The 25,198-nt window shown below is 47.8% G+C and overlaps 1 protein-coding gene across 2 annotated transcripts; it reads left to right on the top strand.

The window, feature by feature from the left end:
- The first annotated feature begins 5,986 nt into the window (after positions 1-5,986).
- Positions 5,987-24,628, top strand: LOC108936893 (uncharacterized). 2 transcript variants are annotated; one of them, XM_018756535.2, is made up of 3 exons: positions 5,987-6,056; positions 21,140-22,697; positions 23,286-24,628. In XM_018756535.2, the coding sequence occupies exons 2-3, from the start codon at positions 21,297-21,299 to the stop codon at positions 23,739-23,741; spliced, it is 1,857 nt and encodes a 618-aa protein (XP_018612051.2). In that variant the 5' UTR covers positions 5,987-6,056; positions 21,140-21,296; the 3' UTR covers positions 23,742-24,628. The 2 variants fall into 2 exon arrangements, with proteins under 2 accessions (XP_018612051.2, XP_018612052.2); XM_018756536.2 differs by lacking the exon at positions 5,987-6,056 and adding an exon at positions 17,928-18,120.
- Positions 24,629-25,198: the final 570 nt, after the last annotated feature.

The following is a 25,198-nucleotide window of genomic DNA, read 5'->3' as shown; positions in this document are numbered from 1 at the left end:
GTGTTCAAGAGCGGGGACACAGATGCTAGAGCGGATTGGGGGGTGTGAAGGCAGGTATCAGCAGAGGGGTCATGAAGACTCTGGGTTATGTAACATGGTGATAAAGTTTAGCACAGAAACTGTGACACTGTGGTATTCAGTTCTTTCACTAGGAGCTTTGCTGTTTTCACCCTAAGCGGAACGGTACCCTTGGACACCATGTAATAGCTTTTGATTTAGAGTTATTTCAGTCTATTCAGACTGAACAAAACAACATTAAGGATTTTCTGTTGAGGAAACACTCTATAAATGGTAGAATGATGGAGGTCTGCAATTAGCTCTGCTTCTTTATATTAGCTCCTCTTCAGAACGGAGAGAATTAAAATTAATATTTCCTTAGTTATTCAGAGACTTTCATATTTTAGAGTTTTGATCAGTATTTGTACAAACAGTCTGATACTTTTACTGAATCTATTCAGACGCAAAGCCCCTGAGGAAGGGCGCAACATCTGCCGGTGCAAATTGTGGGACATAAGTTTGAAAGCTTTATCCACTTCATCTGCTGTCCTTCCTTTTCTTTTTTTTTTTCTTTTTTTTTTTTTGGTAACGCTACCTGTTATTTTTCTGGTCATGCTTGAAATAATGGCGAGTAAACATGCTCACCATAGCTCCATGTGTTTGTTTCTTTTTTAAGAGTAACCGTCTTGTGTACTCCCATACACAGAGTTAAATGAGACTTCAGACCATGGAAGAACAAGGAACAGACATATGACTAGTGTGGAGGCAGTCAGGAGGCTGCTGGCACAGAACACAAATTCTTTGAGGAAAAAAACACACAAACACCTTCTAGATGCAAGGCTTAGAGGTGTGACTGCAACAGCAATATCTTCATTTCTTTCTTCTGAAGAGCCCGAGTGTCTGCTAGTAGGCTATTAGCACCTTTTTTTTTTTCTCCCTCTCTCTGAGAAACAAACAAGGCGCTTCCCTGACAGCGGGACTGTAATTCGGTGCGCACATGATGCGGTGTGGAGGAACCCGGCTCTAATCACAGTCACATGTGCTGTCAGGCAGGTCTAAAGCTCAGTCGGAGGGAGCCCACTAAGAAAGGACTGTGTCCGTGCCTTCTTACACCACCCTGCCACAGTATCGTTGCCTCCACTCTCCCCTTCTGCTTCTAGGTACAGACAGTTTAGCATTTTGGAAGAGGAATCAGGGTCATGGTGGTCAGGAGCCTATCCTAGAAGCATATGGGATGAGGCAGGGTACACCTTGGAAAGGACCCCAGTCCAAAACAGGGCAATCACACAAACTCATTCCCTCACACACAGCAATTAAAGGCCAGTTTAATGTCTCCAATTCACCCGAAACACGAGTCTTTGGACTGTGGAAGGAAACCAGAGCACACAGAGGAAACCCACACGAACACGGGGAAAAAACGCAATCTCCTTACAAACAGAGCCGTACTCAAACCCAAATGTGACAATGCTTATGTGGCAAAAAATAAATATCAAAGTAAAAAAAATCTCGCCTATCAGCCTGCTTCTTCAATACAGGTTTCAGTTTTGCTGCATAACTTGTTAATGTTGCAGTAATAGAAAAAGACTTTTCTCCTATTATATTCTGTTAATGTTAATTGTGATTGCAAGTTGGGTTCTTTATATTCATACGAGCGTGTTTTATTTAAACGTACGTATTCATGCAGTCTTCACTCTCGGAACAATTGTTATATTTTTGAGTTGTGCACAGGCCATATGGTTGTGAAGCGAGCCATTTCATGCCCCAGTGAAGGTTAGACTGATGACCAGCTTGGCAGGAACAGTAATTGGAAGCTTCATCTGTGAGACATAAGAGAGGAGCTCCCACCACACAGAACACCGGCTCTGATCGCACAAAGCCGCATTGTGATGACAGGCTGTTGGCCAGACAGTAATGCTAATGGTGATGATGCTGTTGAGGAGGATGGATATTATGGGCATGTAAGAGTGTGGAGTGTTGATAAAGGCACTGAATGCAAAGCCAGAGGGCTGAATTAACTGAACATGAACTGATGTAACATTCCAAATAAATCAGGAGTCCGATGTGCAAATTGGGGCGTAAATAGGGCAGCGCTCCATACATCTCCCATTTCACGCACAAATCTTAGGAGGTCACATATTACATCCTCAATAGACACTTCTATCATCCTTGGACTTGAACCTCTAACTATGTGGCCAGACGTCCACTTCCTTAGCCGTTACGTCATCTGCTCCAGTTATTTCTTGGGTTGTAGCTTTTTTCAGATCAAGCCCTTTGAGTCCTCGCGTCTCCATAGGAACAGCTGTAAAGGAGCAGGATTTGCTACAGAGAAAAGAGGCTTGATAGGCAATTCAATTTAATGACTTTCAGTTCTCTTTTTAGTGGGGAGAAACATATATGTCTGTGTTCATCTTCTGTGTTTTTCATTCTTTCGCAGCCAGCTTGAGTTGAGTTCTTTGAGGAATGTGGGTGTGGGGAGGTTCTCATCGGCTCGGTGACCTTGAGGTCTTCTCATCCTGGGTAGGACTCGGCTTACAGGTACAGTACAGAGATGCCCACCCTTTCTCTTTGAGTGCGGTGCTGCATTCCAGTAAAAAGGCTAGCTTTCATTCTGTAAAAATAAATCCTACTCGAGGCATTAAAATTACAGCTATGGCATTAATTATATATTAATTAAACGTAGAATAATTTCCCTCCAAAAACCAATTACTTTGCCTTAAAAATTTCTTTTCTTTATCCTCTACAAAAAAAAACGTGCCATTTATTCTCAGAAAAATGATCACGTACTTTAAAACTGTAAACTCAGTTTTTTTTTTTCGGGTGGGGGTTTTTTGTTTTTTTGTTTTTTTTTTTTTTTTTTTTTTTTGCACCAACAGCTGTGCAGTGATTGCACAAACACTGCACAATAGCAGAGCGAGAGACACTTTGAGGCAGTTTTCTGTTTCTTGCCACAGATGAAAGCGATGGCTGCCGGGGGGGTGCTGGGGTTCCAGGAACCGTTCAGTCCTCCTCTGTGGCGTCTACGCAGAAAGGACCCTGCGGAGGCCTTTCGTCGCAACGCCCCGGCCGCACTATACCTCTGACGCAGCAAAACACTAGAGCACCGAAATGACTCAGCGGGTTCACTACAAGTAAGACTTGAGCAATGATTGTAAAACATTCCTTTGAATTGGCAAATTCACAAGAGCACTGGTTCGCATTACAGGAATGCGATGTTTGTGAAAGGCGGTTACTAACACACAACGCTGCTCTAGGGGAAGTGGAAGGTTCCCTCTTCTTCTGCTTGCGTACATCCATTATTATTGTTCTGCAGTGATACTCTCTTAAAACCTATTTTTTTTAAAAAAAACTTACATATATTTTTAAATTATTCAGTTAGTTACTTTTCACTTAACAACACCGTGCGTGGAGAAGCGTCTGAAAAAGCGCACGTTTCGAAATGCTTCCCATGCCGCCGCCAGGACTCCGGCTACACCTTGTTGCCCCGTTCCCCGAGCGCTGAGCGTTCTCGGGCAGGAACCTTCGCGGCTATCAACAGTTATTCGGGGGGGGGATCGGGTCAGCGTTCCCCGTGCCGACAAGAAAACGAGGAGCGTGAAAACAAACGGGAGATCTGCGCGGTCAAAGCGCCAGCGGCCAGGGAGTCACTCGGACTAAAGCATCGGCGCAGTAAAGTCCCCTGTAACAATCCACACACCCAGCATAATGCCGGGCCGCTCTGAGTCAGCAGGCCACGCCGCTTTGATTTCCTTGCTTGGCATTCTGTCGCGTAGCCTCGCTGAGGCTTTAGTACATTAATAGGGCATTTAGTCAAAGCCACAGCTGCATTCTGCCCCATTGTGATCGTTTCATCCCTTCCTCAAAAGTAATACAATCCTCCTCGCTTTCAGTGCCACCTCATGTTTCCTCGCGGCTTGGGTTTAGCTATAGAGCACGACCGGTCTCGGCATCCCGGTTCTCGTTTTCCTCCCCAGTTACGCATTCGAAAGATTCCGAATATTGCCTGGCAATTATTTAACGCTGCCTCGTCTGAAATGCTTTCCGTGCGCAGCCATTAATTTTTTTAGGTGCGGTATCAACCTGCCACATAAATAGCAGCCAAGAACGATATCCGTGTAAATAAGGAAAGGACACCTTAGCGTAGGGAAACTGAGACGGGTGAGTAATTTTCACACACTTGCAGAACCGACTCGTGCTGCCCTTATTACTGCCCCCTCTGAGAATCCTGCCTGGGTGGAAGGACTTTCGCAGACCGTGTCCTCGTGACAGCAACAGCCCCATTTTCTTGCTTGACCTCTTTTGGTCTGGGTGCCAAATGGGAAGTGAGTGACCCCGGTGGGGTGGGGGAGGGAGGGCGGTCCATGTTCCCTTCCCTTCAGCGGCCCTCGTTTGTCCCACGGAGTGCAGTCTCCTTCGGGGGCCCGGCAGCCAGCTGTCTCAGGTTACCTCCCGAGCCGCTCCCTTCACGTCTGCCCCGGTAGGACACTGAGATCCCCTGTTTGTGCTCGTCATCCTCCAAATTGTGGACTCATCAAAAGCTGGAGCTCAAGGGAGGTAGGTGGGGGGACTCGCATCGTTGCCCGCTGCCTGATGCCAGGTCTGCCCTGCAGGTCGCTGTTCCGCATGCAGTTTCTGCTGAAACCAGGGCAGATGATGCGTCTGCCAGGCTTGGGGTGTGTGCGCTTCTGGGCAGGAGCTGCTGGAAGTCACCGTTTACCGTCACCAACGTTGCCCAAGGACTCAAGCCTGACTGCTGCTTCCTCTGCGTGCGCACATGTCACACATTTAGGAATTTGCTTATAAACACATGAGGATCTTCGAGGGGCTTCTTCTCCGAGAAAGGAGGGGCTGCAGAAGAAGCAGGCGGGACAGATGTTTACAACGGTGCAGAACGCAGAAGTGAGAATTCCAGTAATAGAGAAACGAGACTGGAACACTTGCGTTACACTTTCATCATATCTTGGAGAGATGGTGACAGAGCTCACCACATTATACACTGGTCAAATGCTTTAAACCACACTTACAAAATACCCGCATCATCGCTGACACATCCGATGCAGCAAGAGGCCAACCTTTTCATTGAGAAGCCTGAACGTTTCTCAAAACGCAACTTTAAAAACACAACGATGGCGCGCCGGGAGAAAAAAGTATCGAAGCGAAAGGAAAAAGCCGGGTCTCTCGGTGGTTCAGACGGCCACGGTGCTGTCGTCAGATGACCGTGCTGATCCGGCAGCGATTAGGCTGAACCGGCTCACGGGTTATGAGTAATAGCAAAGCATCATCGCACTGGATGAACCTTCACTTCGGAATTAAGCTGAAAGCGCTCGTCGCAATTCCGGATCGCATTGACTCGTAGCTGTGTTGCCTTCGACGGCCCATTTTAACCAGGCACGTAAATGATGGCAGCTCTTATAAACCTCCCCGCTTCTGAACTTGTGCTGGGCTCAGCTCTGGTGACTGTTTCCGCCGCTGTCTCTACTAGTGTAAGAAGTTCTCGCTGGATCCCTCGCCGTTCATTATTTTAAGAAGAGGAGAAAGCTCAGAGCCGCACTTTCTGGGTCTTCCGGCAGCGTTGCGTTTTTGGGCAGGGAGGCCGAGGTGCGTGGCCGGCGATGTGAGCCCCGCACCCGGCACATTCTGAGCAGCAGTGGAGTTAATAAGCGGCACTTCTGGGCAAATTGCCAGCGCGGGCAGGCAGCCATTCTCTCACAATGAGCTTGAGGAGTATCACGACAGTGCTGCGTCTAATTATACACCCAGAGAGAGAGATAGAGAGCAGTCACAGGAGGAGAGCAAGCCTGAGAGAGAGAGAGAGAGAGAGAGAGAGAGAGGGAGGAAGGGGGGGGAGAGAGGGGGAGTAACACAGCCATAGAGGGCGAGCGAGTTTGAACACGAGAGAGGTGAGAGAGAGACCAGTCAGAAAGGGAGAGAGAGATAGAGAGAGAGAGAGAGAGAGAGAGAGAGAGAGAGAGAGAGAGTAGCATTATCAAAGCTGGATGTTGCTGTCGCCTGTTCAATTGAAGACAAAATCCTTTGCTCACCTGAAGAGGATAACTGCAGAGGTAGGAGAGCAGAGCTGCCCCTTTACACGTGTTTCTGGAAGCTGTCCTCACCTCTGTGCGTGTGTGCGTGCGTGTGTGTGTGTGCGTTTATGCGCGCCCGTGTGACTCTCCGTCCGCGTTCAAAGTTAACGTCCTGCTTCTGGCTCACAGCTAACCGAGTCATGCGAAAAGGCTGGTGCTCGTGTCCGGAGGTGAAGCGTGCGTGCGGCCGCAGGGGGGCAGGTAGAGAGCAGGGGGGCACGTCAGGGCAGGGGGCGCAGAGGCACGCCGTGGAGCCCACAGCTGCGAGGCTGTGCCAGCAAATCTGGCGACAAGGTGGACGCTTAACTTGGGACGGCCAGTGCCAGTGCATTTCAGCCTTCGAGTCACACACCTCCAACTTAAGCCAGAGCTTTTGATCAGTCATTGTAATTATTGCCGCCCTAATGGGCGAAACACCTAAAAATAGATGTGGCTCACCTCTCCCTTGCCAAGTCTCTCCATCCATCTCTTCAAACGACGATACTGCCTTGTTATCTTCAACTGTTATTTCGTAATTGTCCCTGTTCCTCCGTAGCATCACATGTTAGCCTTTTGAATTATGCCTTTGTTTTCGTGCCGGTCTTCCTTTAACTATTTTAACGTCACACACTTGCACTTTACGTGACACGGCACATTTCGGTTCTTCAGTTTTGCTCTCGTAAGAATCGTGTCAAGCCGGAGTCTTTTATTAATTGTGCTTGGAAGTGTTAATAAATTCACATTTGTGCATATTTACAATAAATGAGAAGTAACACTAAAATAATCGTCTTTATTTGCGCCGCTAAAAATAACTTTTCGAAAAGGGCTTGTTGAAAATAAGAAGTTTTTGGCCGCTGCGAGTGTTGCATGCAGATTTTGCACCTCTTCTCGTTGCTTGTCCCAGTGCACCATACCTGCAGAAATGACACATGCATACTGTGCGCAGTGTGGGTGATATTTGCGCTGACAGATTCTAACAGCATGTGTTACATGTGTGATCATTCACCGGCATATGTCTGAAAGGCCCAGCCACGAGGCATAAAACAGCAGGTGTATTCATTGCCAGGTGAATGGTATCTGCAGGACTTTCCATGTAGGGCTTCCCTCAGCCACTACTTTAAGCCTTAGAACCCATGGACCAGCGCTTTTGGGCTGTTTCCATTCAAGGAGGGCTTTTGCCAAACCTGGCCGAGCCAGCGCCGTACGTACATGCGGATACTCACTTGCAGGCTCGTGGTTTGCCAGGAAGTGGGAGAGGTGGATGCGTAAGTTTCCTTTTCCAGCAAGAACCTTTAGGCTCGAGACTGCAGGGAGAAACTGGGACGAGGGCAGTGACTAAGATCGTTCGGTGTTTGAAACGCTAAAAAATCAGTGCCTGATTCAACCCCGGCCGTACGCGTGAACTAACTTCTAAAACGTCTGCCCTGCGCACGGGACAGTCGAAATCCACGTTGCCCTTTGGGAACGAGTCATCCTGTACACTTCATTTTGACTCCTGTCCCGCAGCAGGTCGCAGGCAGCTGCCCGCGTACGCTGTCCCTTTAAGGGATCTATTTTTGCAAGAGCACACACTCATGCATAATGTGGAGCGTGTGAATGAGCCGGTGGGCGTAGCTCGTCCATGTCAATCCCGCCGCTCGGCTTGCCTGCTCGGCGGGGACCGACTGCTGCATGGCTCGCATCGCTGGCTTGCGGCCGCATGGACAGATGGGCTTCCTTTTCAGGAGCCGGACCGTTCGCCGCACTGCCATCCGGCACAGCTCCCGCAGAGCTCGGCCCGCCGCATGATTAACCTCTGAAGGGTTCTGCGTGGCCCATACTCTGGTCCTGCACGGGGCAACAGTCTTTCTTAGGATAAACCGACAGTTCGCCACGAGCCGTGCTCACACACACACACACACATGCGTGCCTCCAACTGTAAGCTGACGAGCTACAACGGCACTGCCTGCTTCCGCAGACCGTACCCACATGCTTGACTACCTTATGCAATGTCCTCTTTTGAATAATGCATTGGCTTGTAATTATTGCTGCGCCTCCTTCGCATGTAACGGTGCCACTCCAACGCCGTGCCACTTCTCTCCTTATCAGCGTCCGGGGCACTTCAGAGCTTTCGTACTTTCAGACGGAGCTGCTCCAGGTTTCCCGTGATGCAAAGGTCATGCAAGTGGTGTGGATTTCAGCTCAGACTCGGCACGAGGCGCGGGCGAAGGATTGGGGATCGCAACGTCGGCCGAAGGCGGGGCGTTGCGATGTCGGAGCGAAGCCGGAGGCTGGGTGGAGCGGCGGCCCGGGCCGTGCAGAGGAGTGGCCTTCTGACGCGGCTGCGTGTACCTGTCCTGCGGCGTCCCGTGGCAGCAACGCTCCCCGTTCAAATGTTGTCCTTGGCTGGAGGTTGCCGTTACAGTTGAAAGGATGCGTGCTATCACAGTAACGTGGTCTGAAATGGGCTAACGCAGGATATGTGTGTTAACCATACAACGCTAATCCTTTATGCAGGGGGTTTGGCCTCTCCCTCTCCTCTGGTTGCATGGCATCAAGTACCAGGCTGTCCTGTTTAATCCAATTGTGCGCTGAGTGTATGACACCAGTGTGCAGGACGAGCGCAGTACGGCAGGCGTGTATAAAGCCACCTCATGGAGCGAGAACTTGTTTGGATCGTGCATGAGAGGAAGCGGCAGGGTTGTATTTAAGAGCAATCGGCAGGTCGACATTAGTCACTGGACTGCTGCCCACCTACTTTTCTTCTTCCTTTCCCACTTCATTGAAGATTTCCTTCACGGAATTTTGCATTCGTATCAGCCTTTGTACCAATTAGTCAGGGAGTCTCGTGACATGCTCTGGTTTGGTCAGAATCCCACCGTCGGCCCCCTTGTCAAGCACCAGTTTGGTTAACTGACCCCAGCTTTGGCTACTGCTTTCCCTTCCAGGAGAGCAAGGACTGGAAGGACTGAGATTGAGGTGCTTAAATTGCACCTGAAACAGTCAGCTGACATCATTGACAAGCCGCTACTCTGGTTCCCCATCCAAAGCCGCTTTACAAGCAAAAATAGTCATCCTCTGATTCATCGCAAGTGATTTTTACTCACAGATCCAACAGACACCTCATACTAACTCCTTAGCTGACGTGTCTATTGTACTGTATTGTGTTGCAATAGCACAGCTGCAGCGCTCAGTAAGACGTGCACTGACACCAAGAGCACTCAAGTGATGTCATCTCTGTGAGTTTGTCACCAACAGTTGGCTAAATGGTTATATTTTACGGTCAACGTTAATTCGGCGGCAAGGAAGCGGTGTCTATCTGCAAAAATCCACTGCCGGCACACTGTTCCTCACCATTTTGAGAGGTCTGTTTTTTCGCTGCATTTATGACTCTGCGTAGTAAAAGTCACTTTTGAGAGAGCCGTCATAGAAACCAAGAGGGTATGTCATTTCCGGATTTCGTTAAGCCTCCTCTTCCGTTTTCTTCGCTTAGCTTTTGAGCCAGTACCGTAGACTACACGACCAAGTGTGGGTTTGCACTTTGTGTGCAGAAACATGGTCCACTCAAGCATACATTACCATTCAGATGAATTTTCGTTTCATTATTCAGTCCTTTTTTCAACCAGCTCTTTCAAACTCACATATTCTCTGCATCTCGTTTTGAAAGCCTGCCGCCCTCCAGTACGAGGCGCAAACGTAGCCACGTTGGTAAACGTGCACGCTAAACACACGATATACTATTTAAGGGCAGTAGAAACTCGATCACAAAAAATGTTAATTACGTTTTCAAACAGAGATTCCTCTTTTTTCCTCGTATCAGCAGAATTCACGGGAAGATATTTTCACGTGTTTATTTTTTACATGTTTAATGTGGTATTTCCAAACATGCCAGTACCAATGCAGTACAGCCACAGTCAGTGTTAGTGATTCAAGACACTTTTTTAACGTTAGTTGAAGCTGTACAGTGTTAGTTCTGTATGAAAGCAGCATATATTTTTGAGATAGATAGATAAATACTTTATTGATCCCCGGGGGAAAAATTCAGTTCAGGTTAGTCTCTTATGATTGCGATATAGGTGTGAAGAAAAAAGGCGACGCATTTTGCCTTTGTTAAATACTTTCTTATTCATACACTGATATATTCACTAACCAGAAGTAAAAAGTGTTGAAGTGCTTGTTGTGTAAAGTCTGGCCCACATGACAAAGAGTACAAACGTTGGGTGTCTGTTCAAACGGAGTGTCTTCAGCTATTTCGTGGTGCCGTGCCAGGCTTTCTGTGCGATGCCGCATCTCAAAGGAGATGCTGCGTGGTGGCAGGGCAATTCTCGGAGCGCACTGTCCGTTACGTGCGAGCTCCATCGCAACATAAGCAAGGGACGAAAGCGGAGTGCGAATGTACGAGGCATCCAACTGCCAGGGATTAAAATACTCCCAGACTCACAGATGAAACAGCCAGCATCAGTGAAATTTCATATAGATACTGTACAAAGAGCCTTATGAAAAACTGGCATTTAACATGAATAAAAAATGTGTTTTGCTCCAGCGTTTCTCCTTTATATTGAATTTCTTAATAACAGAGTGCGCGCGCGTGTGTGTGCGTTCGTGGGAGAGACAGAAGCAGAGAGTGTGCGCAAGCGTGCGTCTGTGTCTGCACCCGGGCAACGAACACTCTAGGGCCTAATGGCCAGACGCATGCAAGCGAGCAGCCTGCTCATGAGAGGCAAAGCCCGTGCTGCAGAGAGGGGAACGGGAGGAAATCAGATCATTTCGAGCTGCAGTCGCTCGCATTCGCTCTGGCCCCTGTCACGCTTTTCTAGTTATTGTTTTGCTGGATCAGTTCACTATCCTCCGGGTTTTGAATCGAAGGGTCAGGAGGAGTGCAGGCTTTTCCGCACCGAGTGAATGAATGGGGCTGAGGCAAGAGCGGCCTCTCTGTATGCAACGAGACTATAATATTTTTAACTGATGCTGCTCGAAATCCAGCTTAGGAAGGCATTGGCGTCCTATTTATACTTGAGGGGCTAACTCTGGGTTCCACCACGAGGGGGATTTTCTCTGATATCTGTACTAAGCCTGCTTTAGCCAGCACCAACAGGATGTTTAGAGGATTATGAATGCAATACCTTATTGGAGTCGTCCTTTTTGTTTCGTTCTCTCCTTCCTTTTTTTTATCAATGACATTTTTTGTGCGCGCGCCGTGGTCCTTGCTGGAAAATGACCTGCTTCATCTTTTGTTTTGCCAGACTGATATTTGTGTTCAGCGGCGAGCTGAAATGATCTCAGCAAAAATAGTCTGCCTTTTAAAGCGATTCACTCCGCCTTACCTGGTTCCGTGCAAGTGGGAGTAGGTGATGAGAAAAATGATTAAAAACACGCAGAAAAGGAGTAGCAGAAATCTATATCGAGCATTCACCATATTATATCCCGTTTTAGAGAGTGGCAATTAATTTGCAGGGAAAAGACCTGGTTCTGTAATAAAGGCTGTGAAACTTAATGGGTCTCTCTCCACTGATTGGCACGTATTGCTACTATGATGGCATGAGTTACATTGCATTGCATTCTGTTGCATTGTATGGCATCAGATTGCTTGCTTTAGCATTGTGTTTTGTGTTGCTGCGTTTTTCGAGCGCAAGCGCAACGGATTTACATACTTCGGGGACGCGTCGTCAGCATTTCATTTACATGGCACTAACCACGTGACCGACATGTGCCGCGGACGTTCGAGAACAACGGTCGAGTGACTTTTTCAGTTCTCCACAGACCGAACTTGCAAGTCCTCAGCTTGGAGGAGCACCGCAGGCACAGATCGCAGTTCCTCTCCGCCACGACCGGAGGCCACAGTCGTCCCGCATCCCAAAGCGGGCTCTGTCGCAAAGTAGGACTTCCTGTGTAGCGATGGTGCCCTCCCCTAGCTCGCCATAAAGAAACCCTGAGCCATGAGCTCATCCGCAGTCAGCCGCCCTCCCCACAGGTTATCCCATCTGAGATGAGTAGCCTGGCCGCGCGCCCATTCGGCTACGTGGAAAGATCACCCGGTGAACTGTACGGCTTACGGAGGACGTCGCGATGTTAGCCACAAACACGCTTCTTAGCCCTGTGTGACAGGCTGCCAAGCTGAGGCTCAATCAGTGTCTCTCTAATAGATCCACTTGAAGCATGCATATTTCTACTGCACTATAGCTCATTTTGACCACTACGAATGTTCTGAGATAACATCTAACAGAAACTGGTGAGAGGCGACAGAATTGCATAAAGTCAGAGGTCCCCGAAGGTTAGGGTTAGAGATCTGGGAAGAAGACGTCCCACATGCTCTCGCCGATGCCGTTAGCGTGCAGAGACGGCTGAACGTCGGCGTGGTCTGAGCACAACAGCTCCCGTCCGTGTGCTTGCTCTTTGTTGGAGATCGATTACATAACAGCTCATGGGACAGAGCCGCATCAGGCTGCGTATATTTCACATACACTCTCTGGAGATAACGTGACTGACGGCTGAACACCGGCGGCACTTTCCCAACAAGGTTCGTGTACAAGTGGAACTGTTTCCTTATCACCGCTTACTAGCTCGTCCTCCGGTGTGAGCCCGCGCGTTCAGTCCAAGCTCAAGTCCCTCCGTAAATGACCTCATTAATCCGCCTTGCTGCTGCTTCCAGGGAATCTGGCCATGGCGACAGGGATGTGGAGCAGCGAGGTCCTATGTAGGGTGTTAGAAGCGAGCAGCAGAGCCCCATGTGCGAAGGCCACGTGTGTCTGCTCTGCGATCCCAGGAGATGCTGGTAGTTCGTCCTCCTCAGCGGTTCTCTTTCATGAGACAGATAAAGATAGAACTAAGCCTGGATTTTAATTCGATTTACTGATATACTGTAGTTTGCAAATAAACGTCTCAGGATTGTCAGTGCAGGGAGTGATTTGGCCCCGACACTTTGTGTTGTCATTCATTCTCACTGCTCTCCTGCAATCCTGAACTATAAATAACTGGCAGTCACTGGAATGATTAATGAATAATCACATGTATTACATAAATAAAAACTTTATCCTGTATATATTTCAAACTCCCAGATGTAAATGTTACATGAAAGCCCTTTTCTTTTAATGGTCTACATAAGGAATTATTATTATGGGGAATTAATAAGCATCGATCATTAGCATAATAATAATGTACATTTTCATATTTTAATCTTAAATTCTAATTTGCATAAAATTAGCAATGGTTTTGATTTTTTGCTGTAACATACATTTTGAGGCACATTTTTTTAAAACCCTTTACACCAGATCTACACTTTGTATTCACATATACTTCTGAGGGGGGATGGAAACTTATTTTAAAATGTAATATTTATAAAATTGCCACAAGTCATTTTACTCATTTATTGTCTGTGAGAACTACTTGAGAATGAACTCATCATCCACCCTTTCATCTACAAACGGATCGAGGGGATGAGCTTACATTGCTCCTCTTTCGATGCGCAATGAAATCGCAATGATGGCGCGACAGCAAAGCCATTTGCCTGGCGCTCTTTAGCAAGGCAGCACAGTTCCCTTCATTGTCCTACCAGCATGAAACTTTGGACATGGTGTCTCAGTACAGATTTTGGGCCAAACTGAAGGAATGTCCAACCAAGTAACATCATGTCAAGCTGGCACGATATTGTTCCAGTTACGGCCACATAGTAACAAATAACCTGTGTGTTCCGACGGGGTCTTTACGAGGGCCTTGTTGATATGTTGAGTATATTCACTATAATGAAACTAATTATAGTATTATATGGTGCCAGTTTGATTATGCATCTTCCTACCTTGCGTTAAAGTACCGGGTTTATGGAAGCATGTTTTGAACGAACTCATCTCCCCCAAATCCTCCATAAACTTTCTACGTCTCCAGAAATAGATGAGTTTTTCCATTAATCTTTCGCAATCAACCAGTACGAGAACGCCGACGCTCCCATTTAAGACAAATTTCTCAGTGATCTAAAACTCACATCAAATGCACATTCATATGATTTAATTTGATCTTAATGGGCCTTGCTGAGCAGGACCCTGCATGCAAGGTGCCTCTCACATGGCCTGTGTTACCCCGCACCCACTTACATCCTTCCCAGTTGAACTGGTCTGCTTTGTGTGCAGTTAGTGCACGGTTTTGCATAATGCAGGTGGGTGGGGGAGTAAAGTGCTTGTAAAATTCAAGCAGTTTCACCTCACCGTGACTTTGACCGTCAGCATGTGTGGTGTGTTTGAAGATGATAGAAACCCGATTCCCTCAGCAATGGCGGCGTGAATCAGTTATCACACATCTCAGTCTTTATGATGCCCTTTAAGCTCCAGTTACACAAATTAACCTCTTAGTGGCCAACACTCCTGTCTGAACAGCTCAGGGTGCAAAATACTTTCAGACCTTGAGACCCTGTTGTAGGTCAAACACATGCACACACAACTGTAGGGAGTTTTAATGGTCCTTCACTGGAATTTCAGCAAGGGAGACCTTGAAGAGTTAAACTCTGCCATGTTCTCTGCAGTTGCCAAAGCAGTCACCTTCGCACACAAGGCTCTTTTATTTCGTTTGTGACATTTGTCATCACTTAGCTTGCTCTTCAGCCGGTTACATTTTTCGTGCCCGTTATTAAAATAAACATCTGTCAGTTCTTTGAATCTGGGGGCAGGTGATACCATAGTGGTTAGGCTTGCTGCCTTTGGACACAAAGGTTACAGGTTCAAGTCCCTCCTCCAGCTTTAATACTCTTGAGCATGATGTTTATCTTGAATTGCTTTGGTAAAATATTCCACATGTATGAAGGGGTAAATAATTGTGAAGAGAGTAACAGTGTAAGTTGCTTTAGAGAAAAGCATCAGCTAAATAAATAAATATAATTCCTCACAAAATAATTATGAAGTGCATAGTTACTCCACAAAGCTATTGAATCTAACACAGGTGTTTTTATAAATTTAATAATTTCAAGAAAGATGGGAAATGTACACTAAGCACACCCTCGATGGACCAGGTCTGTTGAATTTTTTCTAATAGGATGGTAATTTAGAATGTTCATTTAAAATATTAATTTTCCAGATTTTAATTTTATTTCAGTGTCAGCTTTTTTCTTACTGTCAGTTCTTATGTAACACTAAAAGAATTGATTTCAATGACCTGCAGACTCACAGAGTCATATAATCAATTGAAAACCGTGACACTTTCTTATATTTACTCTTCTAAATGAGCAGAAAAAGCTAAAGGCATTGAAAACCTCCAGATCTGAGTATTTTTCACAAGCGAATTTCCCAATTAAAAGAGTGCTGCTATGACCTGCCACATAATAATGTATACAATTTTTAGTAATTAATACTCTCGTAACAGCTTTTGAATGTCTGCATTTTTCCATAGGCAACATGGAAAAAAAATAAAAACATTTTTTCAATAAAAAATCAGCATGAAAAAATTGTTTAACAAACATTTTCCAACAGGTTATTTGAGATTGCTTTCCTAAGACTCTAAAGCAGATACATTTTAAACACTTTTAAAAGTGCTAAATAGTCTTGCAGGTTTAATTTTTTATGCTGAATTATTTTTATTGCAGGATCATGCAAACTTCTGCAAAAGTACCAAAAATTTAATTACATGTATAATTTTTAAAATATATCAATTTAAAGTAAAATAAAAAATAACGTATTAGAGGAATAGAACAAAAGGTCCATGTAAAATTAAATAAGCAGTTGCTGTTCACTGTGACTTGAAATAATTGCAGGAATGAACTAGAAATGGATTTCATATTAACCCTTTGCTATAATTGTATCCTTACTCATTATTACAGGTCATTTTGCAATAAAACACTGTATCCTACTTTGCTGAACTGTATGGAAACATTGACCAAGCTGTTCCACACATTATTTTTGTTATTATGGGGCAGTCTTACACATCTAACACAACAGCTATTTCAGACCTTAATTTTGTACTCTTTTCCCCTGCTGTAACCTCCTCTGCTTACTGATGCACATGTTTATTTTTATACGTTAATCGCCGAACTATGGCAAGTATATCATTGTCGTTGTTCTCTGTGGTGTCTCCAAAAAAAATATAACTTATGGCAACAGGTAAAAGCATGGCACTAAATTTGCTATGAATAAAACTTCCTGTGTAAGTAATGATTATTTTGATCTGACCATAATTTATTTTCTTTATTAAAACAGCAGTAGAGTCAGTTTCCATGTGGGAAAGAAATTAATTGCCTTTGTGCCTCTGTGTTGTTTGGTGAACTTTAGCAAGAGAACAGAGATGGGAACAGAAATATATGTTGCTTCTACTGACAAGAAAAAAATGCTTCAGTCTGTTACCCATTGTAAAGGAAATAGGACACTCCTGGGGATTTTTTGCCAAGAGTAAATCTAACTTGTTTTTACAGTTTTTAACACTAACGTTTTATCACTACAGCTAAGGTGTTCAATCTGTGGTCTGCATTCTATCTGATGTCCAAGGAATTTATCTAAATATTTGCGCTGTCTTTTTCTCCAATTCTGAAAGCCCTCGATTTTTGTGTTAACGTAAAAAAAAAAAAAAAAAAAAAGAAAAGAAAAGATTCTTCAGTGTGGAAAGAACTGCAAAACATGTTCAAAACATCAGAGAGAATGTGGGAGGTGAGCATCGCTCAGGCTGGTGTTTCTCAGAAGGCGAATGGACGTGGCGCCGATGCGCGGCCCGAGTCAATGGAGGGCATCACCAGGGGGCGCCAAAGCCCACGAGCGCCACTTGCCCCTCTGACCCGGGTCCTCCGCGTAGCCGAGGCAGGGCCAGGTGCGACGGCTCGAGCCGTTTCCCACTCCACGCTTTTGAGCGCAAGGCTCGCCGAGCTGTCGCACGCACCCTTAACACTTTCGGAGCCATGCCCCTACATTTGCGTCACGGTTCTCGGCGCACGTCTATGTTCACGATGCTTTTTCCGAACCAAAGCCGTCAAGCAGCTACCTCCGACTAGTCTAATGTTGTGAGAATGTCATCTGCTGTGTTGTCGGCGTTGAAAACGAACGTGTTATGGTAATGAGAATGTTTGTTTGCGTTTCTTTTCTTCTGTTTTCTAAATGAGGACTAAGCAGAAAGTGGTAGAGTGATGAATGGTGGGTGGTGGGTGCATCTGTGTGTTCACCAGGGAGCCACCGGCTGCAGATTTAAGGTCCCTAAGCTCCGCCCCCGCCGCGGCGCCATACTTCGCCTGCCGCCCGCTGGGCTGTTGACCTGCCCGGGCGCTAGCTGGTGGTACGGCTTGCTGTTCTTCGGCCCTCAAAGACCTCTCAGAAGTCAGTATCCATTTAAAGGTCATGGAGATAGCTGATGTTTGAAGATTGTGCCTCGTTCGCAGATAGGGAGAGATCGTGCGCAACGCTCAGCGGTGCTCTGGGTTTGAGTCAGCAGCAGTGGCCTGGCCACAGAGATAGTGTGGGCTGAACTCGTTGTCAGCAGCGGTGCCCCTTACTACCCTTGCCTACTACCCCATCGTGGCTGCTGCTCACCTGCCCTCGCTACCTACAGGTGGCGTGCACGCGTGTGGACGGCGGCGTGTCGGGTCACACACTTTTCTTGACGTGCGCATGCATCCGCACACATCGAGCCACATTCCCGCGTGCACCTGCGTGTGCGTGTGTCGCTCCGCTCTCTTACGTGTGTCTGCGTGTGTGTGTGTGTGTGTGTGTGTGTGTGTGTGCGTGCACTGATGCCTTTCTCAGTGAGTAATGGCGAGTGGGTGGCAGCAGCAAATGGTCTAACCGTGGCATTGCAGAGCTGATATGCTCCTCATTGCAAGCTATTACTCATTTCCTTGGAACCATGTGCCCACAGTCTCGGACAAGTGAAGGCACAGACAGTCACACTCCAGACTTTGCGCGTTCGGTGCTGTGATTCTTCAGCGTCTCTTCGCTTGGCGTACGAGGCAAGGCGTTTTACCTATTAGGCTCTTCGCTCGAAAGCGGTGACTCGTTATTGACGGCGATCATTTCTGTTTTTTTCTTTTTCTTTTTCTTTTTTTTTTTTTTGTAAGTGATGTTTTGGTTGGTTCGCTGCTTTTTAGCAAGATGCCGGCCTTCACACTGACACTGGAGCATCCACCACCAAGGTCAGTTACTGCAAGTCAATGACGTGCATGGCTGGAAACCTTCTGTTTCCGATGCTCGAGCAAATATGTTGCACCCGTGATCAAAGATGTTAACGATGGGATGACCGACCGAGCTTTACGGCATGTGCCGGAACGTGCTTCGTACCTTTGCGCATTTGCAGCGGATTTAATCGCACAAGCATATTTCATAAAAATGCTGTACTAGTCCAAGCAGGATGGAGAGCTTGAGTGACTTTCACTGGCAGTGCACCTTGACTAAATTTGGCCATAGAATATACCCAATGTATTGAGTACGTGCTTATATTTTACATCAGTCCCGTAATTCCTGTATTGTCATGAATAATTTTCCCGCTGAATTTTATTCATTTTTTCACCCTTTACCATTCCTAGCTTAACTGTTACAGTGCCCGGTTCCGCTGCGCAAAGAGCTGCATGATGTGAGCAAGTTTCTCATGTGTCTCGCTGATTCTCAGCTAAATTTGGGTCCCTGTTGTTTTCCCAGATGCTCCGCTCTATGTGATGTCTCTGTTGGTCAAGAGAGCGCTTTTGAAATAGACACAACTTTCCCAATAACGGAACTCAGCCCAAGGTTTTCAGATACGTGTGCTTTCTTAGTGCAAATTGTATCAGAGAGCATTAATGAATTACAGTGCTTCCTTTGACTGGGTGCACTTTTGCTGTTGAGCACTCTGCGTTCCAATATCTGCAGAAATTACTGCTAAAACTGCATGCGTTTGCTACGATATTGCAAGAACATTACATTACTTTCTTTGCTAGTGCCTCCCATTACTTCTGTGCATCATTTTGGTTATACATCCATCTTCAACATATACATTTTTAGGTATGGACATGGCAAAAAACCCTTTTTTTTTAACTAAAAACAGTGTTTTGTGCATGCAGTTTCGCAGACAAAAGCATTGTTAATGTAGGGCAGCTGTGTCAAGTACTTATTACAGTACTTTGAACACCCGACCTGATGGATCACACATTCCACACGGGATGCATCGACGCCGCTCCCAGGCAAAGCTGCTTTGCCAGCATCACGCTTTGAAATGGTTAACTCATTCTGCAAGAAGTAAAGTCGTTTGGCTAAAAGGATTCAGAAAATTGCATAAATTTAAAAAAAAAAAAAAAAAAAGAATTCTGCATTGTCCCAGAACGCTTTCCTTGCTCCGTGACTGCTGGTGTGTGACAAAAGCGAGTTAAACTTCCCTGCAGTTTAAGTTTTCTTGCTGGAATTTAACACACTTTCACACGTGTCCTTATCAAAGTTCTCGGGGAAAACGATAAAATCACTATTTCCGTGCCCATTGTAGAACAGTACATTTTCTGCCCTGCTTACTGTTCCCTACCACGGTGTGTCCAGGATTCACTCCCTTCTTCAGCTCCGCATCTTCCAGCATCTTCTCTCGCCACGAGAGAGAGGTCTGAACACCGAGACAAGGCGTTTCAAAGCATTTGGATGCAAACATCACGACAACTGCGAGTCCTTAAGTGCGCTGTTTTCATCCTGGCGCAGCACAAAAGACCCGCGCGTTCTCTCGAAATACCGTGACTGCGTTCGCACAATGGGAACACGCTGGAATTGTACGTGTTTGTGAAAAATGACGGCGGAGTTACAGCTGCAGGTGGATGACAGCCCGAGAGGCCGTGCATTTAAAGGCATCTCGTCAAACGCCGACGATTCATACCGCTTATTCTAATTCTAACAAAACGCTCAGATCCCCTGAGAAGCGCGGCCGATCGAATTAAAAGCGCAGAGGTGTGGTTCGGGCCGAGCCGCGCTTCTCACTAAGGCGCAGGAGGGTATTTCTGAAGAGGAAATCCCCCTTAAGATCCACGGAACATGAGGTTCCCTCGAACCTGCCGGCGCTCTTCCATCCAGGCGCGGCCCTCCTACGCCGCAGACCCGGACCGCTAGTGTGCAATCAAAGTAAATGGCTCTGCGGGGAGCGTTTCGGGGAGCGAGCAGCCTGTGTCGAGGTGCTCGCAGTGGGCGTGCGAGTGCCTGTGTCAAGCGCTCTCCCGTGCAGGTGTCAGGCATGTAGGCAGTACAGGCGCCGATATGTGTCACAAGGAATCACCAAGGCGAACAGCAACTGCTTTCCCTCCGTCAAATGAAGACCTGCGTCAGTAGGCGGCTTTGTAACCACAGACCGAGTCCTTAATTGTTCTGTTATTATTGTTGGTGATTTTTTTTTTTTTTTTTTTTTTTCCCTGTTGTGCGGAGAATAACAGCGCGCCAGCCTTCTCCGTCGTATCCCTGCGTAACCCTCCTGGATATGTGTGTGTGCGCGCGTGCGTGCGTGTGTGTATATATATATAAGTACTTAGTTTCCATAGTAACCATCACTTAGTGAGACGGTAAAAGTTGGCCGAGTTCAGGCTGGGCAGACAGCCGTCTCAGGCAGAGAAAAGACCAGATGTGCCTTCAGCGACGCAGCCACATCAGAGCGGCTAATTTGGTGCATTGAAGCAATCAGAGGAACTCCTCCGCAGTGACACGGGCCCTTCTGCTCCACAGCGATGGGGCCCTGACGGCGGAGGGCGCTCCATCGGCTCGCAGGGGAGCAGCTCCGGGTTCGGGTACCACCGCGGTGAGACGATAGGGACAGCAGCTCCGGGCAGCGTTCGGCAGCGAGCGTTTGTTGTGAAAGTACAGTAAAGGATGTAATTTAGTGGAGAGGATGACTGTGCGCCTGAGTACCTGCGTTCCTGTGTCTGTTCCGCTCTGCTGAAGACTGGCATTGCGCACGGGTGGCACTTTGCCACCGTCTGTCATTATGCTGCTGCGACGGGCCAACGGCAGAGGAGTCACACAGTGGTATTACTCACTTACCAGGATATAAAGAACAACACGGCTTGTATTTGTGGTCATGTGGCTTGGAGACAGGCAGGAGGATTAGACAATCTGTGGTTTGCATGTTCAATGAGACTGTTCTTTCTCTCTCTCTCTCTCTCTCTCTCTCTCTTTCTCTCTCACTCGCTTCGCTCTCTTTCTAATGTGGCCCTGTTTCAGGTGAGCAGCTACCAAGAGGAGACCATCTTTGCCGTGTCAAGTGATGCTGAACCGAAGAACGTTGCCATCTCCGAGCCTTTCTTTCTCCCAGGAGGCTCATGTGACATAGTAGCAGAGACAGCTGGGGGAGTGCTCACCCGCGTGCCGGGACGCGCAGATGAATTCCACTCCAGACCGCGCCAAAGACTGCCTCCCTCCCAAGAAGAGGGAGTCCAGGCAGACCTCGTCCGAGCAGCGCCCCCCGGACCACTTTAAGCCTCCCGCACCACTAAGGAACCGGCCGGTGCAGGGAAGGATGGCAGAAGTTAAGGGGCCAGTGAAAGCACCCACTTCAAATTCTCATTACAGCAAGGATCTCCTGCTGCCACCTTCGCATCTGCCCAAGTTTGGCTTTCCATGGCCTCCTCACAGTCCACCGACCATGCAGTACAGTCTTTCAGCAAATCAGACGGGCGACCGCTGTGGGTCGAAGTTGCCCGTGTGGTCAGACCAGTGCTCCCGAAGCATGGACCACGGGGACCCCGCGCTTCATTCGCACCGTTGGCAACGTACTGAGGTCCCAGCCATGCTGCAGCGCCCTATTAGTTCCTACAGGACCCGTGGTCCCCTGGACTCTAGGGACTTGTGGCCTCACCACTTCTCGCGGCCAGCCCCCTTCCCAGACCACCACCTCGATGGACGCAGGACGTACACAGTGAGGAAGATCAACGGCCTGGAGGCTGCTGACAGCAGGCTTGCGTCAAGGTCCTCGACTGGCAGTGCCTGCATCGGTTACACATATGATGCCAAGGTGAAGCAGGACAGTTCCCAGACCACTAGGAAGAGGAGATACCAGGAGGATCAGAGGGCTTTGGACAGGGAATCGATGAAAGACGGTCGCGCACCAGAGGGCTCAAGTGCACATTCCTCTGCACAGGACAGGGACTCCAGTGTGACACTTAAGGCTTCCGCCAGTGTCTCAGACAGAAGTTCCTTCTCTGCTCTATCTCCGAGCACCTCCTCTCTGGACTGCTTTAGCATGGCTGATGCCCCAGGTGAAGCACATATTTTCTACAGCCTGGGGCCTATACATCACAGTTTGCCCCCATTAGCGCACCCTCTCCAAAGCCCCGTGGGCCCAGGCCCCATTGTCCCTCTATATGGCCTGCAGACAGAGGAGCCCCATGTCCTGAAGAACTCTCAGCTCTCACCGTTGGTGGAAAACCGACCACTGGAGGTCTTCCCTCCAGGTCAGTACAACAGCCATGGCCCAGATCTAGGTCATTCTTCCAAAGGTGCCCAGGGTTTGTCCCGCCACCAGGCCTCCTCTGGCACCCATGGGCTTCCCCCAGCACCCCAGCCCTCCACGTTCCTACCTCACTTCACCAAGGGGTCACTGATAGAGCTGAGTGGCGGTCATCTGAGGCGAGTGGAGGACCTGCAAACAGAGGACTTCTTGCTCTGTGCCAATACTAGTCCCGAATTCCATCTGAGCTTCTGCACCATCCTGAGCATCTCACCCTCCTCTACCCCTGGGTTCTCCAACCTGCAGGTCCTACTGGCTGACCGTAACACTCAGGTGGGTAACACACAAGACCACGGTCTCCAGCTATGGGGACTCGCTTTTGTTTCAACCCATTTGTGCGTATTTACTTAGCATCAGTTTGCGGTCAGCAGCACCAGCAAGTGGTGTAGCGTGTCATGCTGATGCATCACATCTCCTGGACTGTGCATTCGGATGTGGGTTTGAATCCAGCTCAGTCTGTGTGGAGTTTGCACGTTGTCTCTATTCTGCCCGTGACCGTGTGGGTTTTCGCCCCTGGTGCTCTGGTTTCCTCCCAAAGTCCAAAGACATGCAGTTCAGATAAATTGGTGACTCTAAACTGCTCTTAGGGTGTGTGTGTGTGTGTGTGTGTGTGTGTGTGTGTGTCTCAGTGAATGAGTGTGTGTGATTTCCCTCCTGCAGGCAGCCATCTCAGACTTACCATCTGAATGTTTCAATAAAGCGTTACTTAGAGCGGTACTGGTTGGTTTTGTAACATTTTGTAATGTAACATAATAAACATGTAAGCCATCATTCACATTTTACAATGACTCATTCATATTGTTGTGGGTGTCCCTGGAAAATGGTGTGGAGACATTAACGCTGTGTGTTCTGTCTCATCAGGAGTTATTAAAAGTCTTAGTGGAATACCCGTTCTTTGTCCGCGACCGAGGTTGGTCTTCCTGCTGCCCCCAGAGAACTGCCCAGCTGTATGGACTCCACTGTCGCCAGCTGAGCGAGGGCGATGTGTGCCTCGCGCTCACACCGGTTCCCTCGGCCCCGCCCACAGCCCCACCCTCAGCTCCGCCCCTTCCTCTGGCAATCCAAGCCAATGCCCCGGCGACAGGGACCACGGCACTCGCAGCCCAGCGCACACCCACTGACTCAGGGGCTGAGGGCGGCACACGGAGACCACCGAACTTGCCTCCTCCTCGGAGTCCTGCCCCTCCCCCTAAGCCCAACGAGCCGCCCAGGGAGCTCGCTTCCGCACGCAAAAGGCGCTGGTCGGCCCCCGGGCTCCTGGCGGTCGACGGCCCTCAAGATTCACCTCACGTATTCGGACACAGGGAGCAGAAGTAGCTGACAGCGGCGCTGCCCTCTCTGCCTGCAGGGGGCGCTCTCACCCATCTCCAGCTCACCCACTCAGCAGGAGGGAGTCAGAGCATGGAGACGTGAACTTTCAGCAACAGAGGCCCCGCAGCCAGGCAGGTGTTAGGAAAGGGACCGTGGCACATTCGCCGCGGTCTGGGGACGGCGGGGGAGCAGACAGTGCCTCCTGTCGGCCCGTCACCTGGACGCACGAGGGAGCGCCCAGGAACAGATGGAAGGAGCCTAATGCACGAAGACCAGAAAGACAATCAAAACATGTACTCGGTGTGTTTACTTCTGTTTTTGTAACCGTCGTCCCTTGCCTATTGAAAGTGTTTACTGCAGGATTTATATATTACAAATGTTATATAAATGCTAACTGCTAGAGCTACAAGTCATGCGACCTCTTTGATAGTCACTTTCGTAACCCGTTCCTTCGCTTCCCAGTAGGTCACAGGCTGGCGGTGCAGGCAGGCCGGCTGAATGTACCCCTTTGAGCTTCGTTCGGTACGGGTCACGCCAGACGCTCCTTCGCTAAGCATTATCCTCCCATGTGTTTAGAACTTTTTTCTGAAAGGAAAAAAACACTAACAAAAGTTGCGTAACAGACAATCGCGGCCCACACGCAGGCGGGCTGAGCGCGAGGTCCTCCGGCAGGCGTTTCGGCGCTCCTCGCCAGGCCTCACGCTCACTGGTGTTTTACCAGCATGTGCAGAGAGAGTCATGGTGCTAATGTTGGAACATGACGCTTTGTGAATACTGACCCCCTCGATGCTTTATCTGTGTTATGTTTGTATATGTTTGAACGCAGGGACAAAAAAGAAAAGTATTATGAATTCTGATACGGGTATCTCTTATTGATCAAATCACACTCCTTTTTTTGATCAACTGATTGAGAAGATTATTTTGTTGTTATTTTTTTGTAAATGTAATAGTCATATAACTGTATATTTTTAAAATGGTGGATCTGTAATACAGTGTTCCCTAGATATAAAATGAGAGCTTTATAAAATTTAAAAAAATATATTATGACATTAAAAACGCTACACTCTGCTTGTAATTTTTTCATCTTTTGCTTTTTTTAATAAATTCAGAAATGAGAAAGACCAACAAAGCAGTCTGCTGCAGAAATATAATTTGTTTGGGACCCCCCCAAACAGTTTGGGATACTCGATAAACAAAATGACATGTAAAACATGGTGTAGCATATACACCTATACTGGACCACAAGGGGGCCTCCATTACCCTCTTTAGAGAAGACAGGCAATCCTGACAGCGCTGTACCATACGCTACTGCACAGTAAAACACCGTAGCACACCGTACCGCACTGTACTGTATGGTACCGTACAGTAGCACACTGTACCCCACGGTACAGCACTGTACCGCATTGTAGCACGCTGTAAAATATGTCAGTATGATTTCTGTGAACAAGAGTTAATTCTGTCAA

The sequence above is a fragment of the Scleropages formosus genome, chromosome 2, assembly GCF_900964775.1.
Source record: "Scleropages formosus chromosome 2, fSclFor1.1, whole genome shotgun sequence".
NCBI lineage: Eukaryota > Metazoa > Chordata > Actinopteri > Osteoglossiformes > Osteoglossidae > Scleropages > Scleropages formosus.
Note: the sequence above shows the minus strand (reverse complement) of the source record. Positions and strands in the feature narration are given on the sequence as shown.

What these genes read in the sequence shown, in the direction of transcription:
- LOC108936893 (XM_018756535.2), top strand. Translation starts at nt 21,297, where the DNA reads ATGAATTCCACTCCAGACCGCGCCAAAGACTGCCTCCCTCCCAAGAAG. An exon ending in TGGCTGACCGTAACACTCAG is followed by an intron (nt 22,698 to 23,285) that starts GTGGGTAACACA and finishes CTGTCTCATCAG; the next exon opens with GAGTTATTAAAAGTCTTAGT.